We start from the raw sequence: 7903 nt of genomic DNA, 5'->3' as shown, positions 1-7903 counted from the left end.
CTCTTTATATAATAGATAGATCCCTTATCATACATATGATACATTATATAATTTCAATGAGTCCGGCGTTAGGGGATATTGGAAACCCGGAGGACAATAAGGTTGGATTGGGAACTGCTTCTTCACATCAATCTTCGGATGCTGCTTTGGTGAAAATAAAGAATTGGCTCAGCTGGGAAAAGCGGTGGTCGATGGATCGGTTCAAAGTTGGTTTCGACTTTCGAATTTAGGATATGGTGGTGTAAGAGAAAAAGGCTCAATCCTAGCTTGGACAAAGCCACATGCAAGAAAATGTCGTCCCTTGTGGAAAGTAGCAAAATATTTATTAAAGAAAAAAGAAGGGAAAAGAAAAAAATAGCTACATGCATGAGGAAGCAGGGTAACCAACATTGGTATCGTAGTCTGTAGAGACGACCTTCATGTTCATCTTCGTATTTGAGTTGTGAATAAAAATGGTTAGCCTATCATAAAAAATGGTAGGCCTAGCAAAATGTCCCTTTAGAATTTATTGCACTGTTGTGTTTCGTTAAAGGTCCTTAACAATTATTTTGACAAATGAAAACAAAAACTTGAAAACTATTGCTCAAGGTTAACCTATTGGTCGATTCTTTATTTCATAGTAACATTTTTGAGGTTTTATAAGATAAAAAAAATGGAGTTGTTGAAACCCATAGGATAGGAACTTTACAGTAAATAAATTAAAACTATCCTTTGACATAATATCAGTATCGAATAGAAAAACTATGTGGAAGTGGAAGAACAGATGCTAAATTAGAGCTTGAGGGAACAATTTTGTTATCATGATTTGAGAAACTAGTTTCATCTTCTAATGTTGTTACCTTCTGCTTTCCTTGGCTTAGCACATCCATTAAACAGAGAGAATCGACTCTTCTGATTTCTCCGGGAACGAACAGGAGTTCCCTTAACCTGTTTCGACTAATCAAATCCGCAAAACAAAAATAAATGAGAAAAAAATAAACTTCCAAAAGAAGGAACAGATTCAAGTTATTAACACAAACCTTGCTTCGTCTCTGAGTCTTGTTTGTGTTCCAACAAAATAATATATTACAACCAACTCTTCCTGATCCTGATTCGTATCCTCCTCTACACAACCAAAGCCAAAATGTTCATGATATTATTATGACAATACTTATCTTATTTGGTTTTCTTTTTTCAGTTTAAATCGAAAAGGATCAGAGTGAGGAAACTTACAGATTGTCTTTGTTGTTTCCGAAGTTAGTATTATGAAGTAAGCTTGGGGAAAGAGGACAATTCTCTCCTCTTTTACCGGTTAGATTCTCCTGAAGCTCACCATTGTCGCCGATTCTCAAAAGCTTAACTTCATTGTTTAAATCATCTACCCAATGGTGTGGGGTTAGTCCCGAAGAAGAAATAGCAGAACCTACATTAGGTTGTTGGCGATAAGTGTCTTCTTCTTGAGGTAGAATCTGATTCCTTTCGGGTTTTACCCGTACTATTGATCCAGGTGTGTCTTTATCAGCAGTTTGTAACCACGCGGTTTCTAATCTTTGTTCTCGGATGATCGACTCTATCCTTTGCATTGGGAGTTTTGATCTGCTTTCCTCGCTGCTACCAACTTCACCATCTGATTCAGCATTCAAACCAGCGATGCTGCTATTAAGATGCCCACTTTTGTTAGTCATTTCTTGTTTCCGGGTTTGGTGAGGGACGACGAGTAACTCGGTTTCAGGCAAGAGGATTATCCTGACCTCTACGCTTCGCCTTAGTACCATTTCGATCGAGTTTGTAATACTGCTTAGAAACCTTTCAGCTCTCAATTTGATATCATTTTCTCCAAACGCGATATAAGCAACTAGAATACCTGCAAATCATATTCATCTTTTTAAGGATGCAAAAACTTTTAAAAGTGAAAAGATATATAAACTCTTCGGCTTTTTACCTTCAACTTCACTGATAGATATAAGTTTCCCATGAGTATAGAGCAGCTGCCTCAATGTCTTGGAATGACATCTTTCTATACATTTTCTCCATATATCGTTAAGTTTCTCTGAACTTCTTTGATTAAGCATCATGGTGCTTGCGATGCTATTGTCATGTGAGGCAATGGAAGCTTCGCTCCCGCTAGATGACGAGGATTTATAGCAGTTGTTATCGATAACCCTGGAGAATGCTTTTGCTTCATGGGAAGGATTCCCGTTCCTTCTTATAACCGAAGCTGGGGATGCTGACTTACTAAAGTGAAGTCCTCCGATTCTCTGTTTGTAAGCCATCACTTCCCTAGAAATGCTTGACGCATCGTCAGTTGCTCTAGAGCTTTGCCTTCTACTACTTCCTGTATGTGTGGTGCCAGGAGAAGGCATTGACCCAAGCTGTAGCAAAGTTGCTGTGAACCATGTTGAACGGTCATTAGAAACTCTAAGCTGCTTCTCCGCCTCAGAAAGAAGTTTCAAAGCATGCTTTAGTCCCTCCATATCCGCTTCAGTCACTACAAAAACAAAGCAAGGATTTTGCCAAAATCAGACAAAGTGGTTAAAGACTCATAGTAAAGACTGTTATTGCTCTCACAAGATAAATTGGCTTTTAAGGGTGTAAAAAAAACTGCAATGGTAATGATCTGAACAAGCTAAAAGATCATAACGCATAATAAGCTAATATATTAGCACAGATGACCACCATGGATTTCAAATACGTTGCTGGGTGGAACTCACAGTTTCGTCCATTAAGGAAGGCGTTGCTGTATTTTTCATTTACGACCTTGTATGTACCAGCAATGATATCCATGATAAGACTAGCGAGTTGAGACATCAAGACTATTGGGTCAGCTCCAAGGTCCAACAACTCTCTAGCTCGCTTTACGGTCTCTGCGGTGTCAGAAGACAATGCTAATTCCAAGAGTTCCAACAATTTTTCATCTGAAACAACACCCACCTGCACAAATACATGATGCCACATTTGTTTAGCATTAATAAATTTTACCTTTTTCCAATGCACAGCAGTTACATAGAAGAATTAGAAAGACTTACGAGCTCGTTTACTAGAGCAGTGGTGATGCGTTTTCCCAGCAAACTCAGCTGCTCCAACATTGTTTCAGCATCCCGAAGTGAGCCATCCGCGTTCATAGCAATCAGGTCCAACGCATGCAAGTCTACATCAAGATTTTCGTCTGAAGCAATTTTCTTTAGTCTCACTACTATGTCCGAATCTTTGAGTTTATCAAAGAGGAACTTCTGGCACCTTGACTGAATGGTCCGAGGAACATTGTCAAGGTCAGTCGTTATAAATATGAAGACAACTTTCTGCAGAGGGTTCTCAAGAAACTTAAGAAAAGACAGCCACGTCTTCGATGGTAGCAAATGACACTCGTCTATCACAAAAACCTTGTATGTTAAGGAATTCCGTGGAAGTATCGTCGGTAGGTTTTTTAAAAGGTACCTAACCTTATCAGCTCCCTTCTTATTAGCTCCATCAAGTTCCCAAAAATCCTTACTTTTCCCAGACATGAAATCATTGCACTCTTTACAGTACCCACAAGGCTTCAATTCTTCAGTGGCCACACAATTCAGGGCGGCTGAAAAAATTCTTGCGGTTGATGTTTTACCAGTTCCTCTAGGACCCTGGAAAAGATAAACAGGAGCGATCCTACTCCTTTTCACAGCGTTCATTAGAGATTGAACCACTATACTCTGTCCAATCAATTCCTCAAAAAACATTGGTCTGTACTTTTGGCTGAAGCTTCGGATTGTTTCCGGTGTGCTTCCTTCTTCTCCTTCTCCATCTAACGCAACAGCCTCCAAACCATCTTGACTTCTATAACTAGTAGACCACCTCCTCCCGTCTAATCTACTCTGAGCCTCTAAATCAAGCTCACCGTAATTGGTAGAAAGCTCGTCATCACTAAGCCCGGTTCCTAAAGAAGACCCTCCTCTCCCATCACCGCCGTACGTGAGTAAAGGTAAAACACCTTGTGCACTTCTGGAAGCAATTTTCTGTTTACTATACCCTCCAGAAGAATGTCTATTATGTCTTGGATACACAGATTGACTCCCACACAAAATGCTACTTCCGGTTCTTCTCAGAGTATCCGAAAATGACGGAGAACAACAACTTCTACATCCACCTCTATGTTTCATCGCCTTCTTCGTCCAGTAACACGGAATGCCGCAACCTTGCCTCCCTGGCAAATCCAAGTTATCATCCAACTCATCGTCACCATCATTCAGCGAAGTCGTGGTACCATCCCAAGATCCAACTGTGCTAGGATTACGAACAGCATACATATTGTACGAGCTAGTAGACAAAGCAGGTGTGCTATTATAAGTACATGAAGAATCCTCTTTTCTATTAGATCTCAACAATTTAGAAGAAGAACGTGACCAGTTCTTGTGCTGAAGCTTCAAAAGCAAAGGAGACGCACCAGTAACCTTGCTCAAATCCTCCTCTGTATCATCAGATAACTCAGCAGAGTCTCCTCTCCTAACAGCTAAACCAGATCCAGGATTACATTTTCTACTAGAAACAATATCATCTCTAGGTTGATGATACTTTGACAAAAAATCCAAACGAGACGAGCTAGTTTTTTTCTGACTCTTCTTCTTCTTCTTCTTCTTGCTACAACCAACACTACTCTTCCTCATCTTAGACACACCTTGTGAGGCTAGACTCGTATCTCTACACCTAAAACCCACTCCAAGATATGAATCACTCTTGGAATCACCACCACCGTTCCTCGCATCACTCACATCATCATCATCATCATCATTAACACTAGCTTGTGTCCACGAAGAAGCCTCTTCTCCTTCTTCTTCCTCCTTACCATTGTTCTTATTAGCTAATCCACTTTTCTCACTAGAAGATTTCTGAGTTTTCCAGTTATACAAGAACACCTTCTTCTCTTTCCCACGATTAGTATTATTACTACTCTCTCCTCGAATCGGGAACTGACTCAAACCCCCACCGTTTCTACTAGTCGCCGCCGGAAGGTCCAAAACGGCGACGGATCTCGAGGAATCGAGAGGAGATTTCCAGGAGGAAGTAGTGCCTGGATCGCGTAAAACACGGCCAGCTTTTCTGATTTGAGTCAGCTCCTTCTTCAGATGCAATTTACTCAGATCCGTTACTCTCGAACCTGACATTTTTTTTCCCTCCTCCTTCTCTCAGCTTCGCGTTTCCAGTGCCATTGTGCTTCAAGAAAATAAGAAGATAAAGAATCAGAACAACGTCATGGAAACGAATCGAAAAACAGTAGATCCAGGATTTGAAAACTAAGAAAAATCGAAGAAAACACTAAGAAGAAGAAGGAAAAGAAAAAGAAGTTACTTGTTTTTTTCTTCCAGAGAGAGTTCGCCGGAGCTCTACTGTATAGATATTATAAAAACATGGCCGGCGGTGGAACAAAAGAATGATGAAATCTCGGAACTGTATAAGTTTGCCTGTGACTGCGATGGAGAGAGCATGAAGGAAAGCGAAAGCGAAAGAGAAAGAGAAGAGAGAGAGAGAGAGAGAGAGAGAGAGTAATTTTTTAAATATTAAATTGGAAATTGATTTTAGTATTATTTTTTATTATTTTTTGGGGGAAGAAAAGTGAAAAGTGAAAACTGTGAAAAACACTCCCGAAGAAAGTGTGGATTGATTCAATCAGCTATGGCTCGGGTCTCGTCAAAGCCTTGTCTAGCTAGTGTGACTGTTTTCGTGTTCTAAGCGTGCGTCAATGTAGTAAAAGCTGTTTTTTTCTAAAAGAAATGTGTCAGTAATAATTTTGTACATGGAACCAATAGTAAGGAACAGAACCAAAGATAAATTTAGTTTAAAAGAAGGAAACAACTAATAAAAATGATGAATAGAGAACAGTTTGATGTTATTAATGAAAATAATTGGATATATTTAATTTATAAATGGTAAGATGAACAAAAAGGTAAGAAAAAAGAAAGGTTACCTTAATGAAAGGAATAATTTATACATTAATAAGGTAAATTTTCAACTAGACTAATTTCTTTAATGCTTTTCAAATTTCTATTCAAACTCAATAAGCGTTACATCCTTATTCTACGGGTTATGTTGAATAAATTTTTATAATACAATAAATAAATAAAGAATATATAGATTCATTGTGTAATAACTGTTAACATTTATAATTTGAATTTTATGTTGTTTAAAAAAAAATATTTGTGTGGTATGTAAATGAACCATTTATGATTATCATAACTAGAACTAGGAGAATAAAAAAAATTTATCCAAAAAAAAAATATACAAAAACGATGAGAATAAATTAGGTTGTTGAATGTTAGTAGTTTTTATGACTATAGATATATAGTGTTTGTTGAATAATTACTTCTTCTTTATTTCGTGACGTGCGTTTTGCTTTTATAGGGTATCATCTTATGTACTGGTCATACTATTTTTTCTATTGCTCTTATATTATTATAAAGTTTAGTTGTATTTTAAGGAACATTACCATGAAAAAAAGATGATATATTTGGATATCAACACTGACACATTAGTTTTCTGTTTTAATAGAATATTGTTTTATAAAAGACTTGAAACAGAAAATTCATTATATCGGATCATTGGAAGGAAATAAAAAAACAAGCCTCTTAACTTTTTAACAAATTACGATGAGAAAACTATATATAGCTTGAAATTACGTTTCAAAATAAAAACAAAAAGTGCTGTAACATGTTTGATTTCTCGTAATTAAACCGAATAATCCATCAATAAAACTCCACCGTTATTAAGAAGCACTCACAAACTTACTCTAAGATTAGAGGGTTTCTCATAAAACCTAACCTTGTAATTATTTGTAATCAAAACAACTTGCAATCGAAAAACATAATGAAACTAAATAATTAAAAAAAAAAAATCTTGCAACATTAGTTTGTCATAGCTTCAACAACTTGTATGGATCATTTCATATTGTTCAGAATTCAAGAAAAGATAACTACAAATGTTAGTTTCTGTCTTCTGATCATAATACCACATTCCGATATAAGTAAGGGATTTTCTAGCTAACTGTACATACAATTGTCCATAACTACGATATGGAACCAAATAAATTCGGCAATTGATATATATGAGCAATGAAAGCCCTGAGTCTTGTGCACTGACAAATGTCTTCACTATAAAAATCTGATGTGCTAGCTGTTTCAATGTTTGGTCCGTTGTATACGCCGAAGAAAATGTAATCCACATGACTATTTGTTGCTACTATTAGTATTTTACTACTATTATTGTTTTGATTCCGTTTTATTGTTTTCTGACGACAGTTGTTGTTGTTATTCATAAAGCAAGCACCCTTGTTAGTTCATGTCGATCTCTACGTGCATAGAGAAAAATGAAATGCTTTATTAATTTAAGGCACAGTTTTGATGCAAAAAAGAAGGGTAACATTTCTGATAACGTAATTTATATTAAATCCAAAATATCAAATATTAAATATACTGGTACGTTACGTAACTAACCTAAGGTAAAGTTTGAGCTAATTTTCAATGATTTGGTCAAAACATTAGAAAGTTTATAAAAGGATTAGATGGAAAATCATGTGGACGTACACATTGATAATTCACCACTTACAAACCATGTCTTAAAATCCCAATTATTGCAACCTAATTATAACAATTTCTTCTTTTTGTCAACTCGATCTACAAGGATAATGCGCCGTACGTAGTTTTACTTCACATATCATATTTTTTTTATAGCATCATTACCAAAAATATGGATTTGGACTTTGGAGTCTCGATCTCTTAATTCTTATAAGAAGACTAGTTATTATATTTTTGGTAATCCACAAGAATATTAATACGTACAGGTTTACAAAGAAGAAAATAACATGCAATTTCACTATCTGAATAGACAAATCCTAGATTGGACGACGACGACGACAAGAATATATAACCACAATTTTAAGAGCGTCTAAAATCCGATAAAT

The 7903-nt window shown here is 36.5% G+C and overlaps 1 protein-coding gene across 1 annotated transcript; it reads right to left on the bottom strand.

Annotated features, from left to right (window-relative positions):
- LOC104710166 (protein STICHEL-like) lies at window positions 584-5482 on the bottom strand. Its single transcript, XM_010426725.1, has 7 exons — window positions 5299-5482; window positions 3006-5163; window positions 2691-2910; window positions 1922-2467; window positions 1213-1843; window positions 1020-1104; window positions 584-936 (listed from the first exon to the last, which is right to left on the bottom strand). The coding sequence occupies exons 2-7, from the start codon at window positions 5112-5114 to the stop codon at window positions 820-822; spliced, it is 3708 nt and encodes a 1235-aa protein (XP_010425027.1). The 5' UTR covers window positions 5115-5163; window positions 5299-5482; the 3' UTR covers window positions 584-819.

Source organism: Camelina sativa, chromosome 9, assembly GCF_000633955.1.
Source record: "Camelina sativa cultivar DH55 chromosome 9, Cs, whole genome shotgun sequence".
NCBI classification, from domain to species: domain Eukaryota; kingdom Viridiplantae; phylum Streptophyta; class Magnoliopsida; order Brassicales; family Brassicaceae; genus Camelina; species Camelina sativa.
This window is presented reverse-complemented; position numbering and strand designations above follow the sequence as displayed.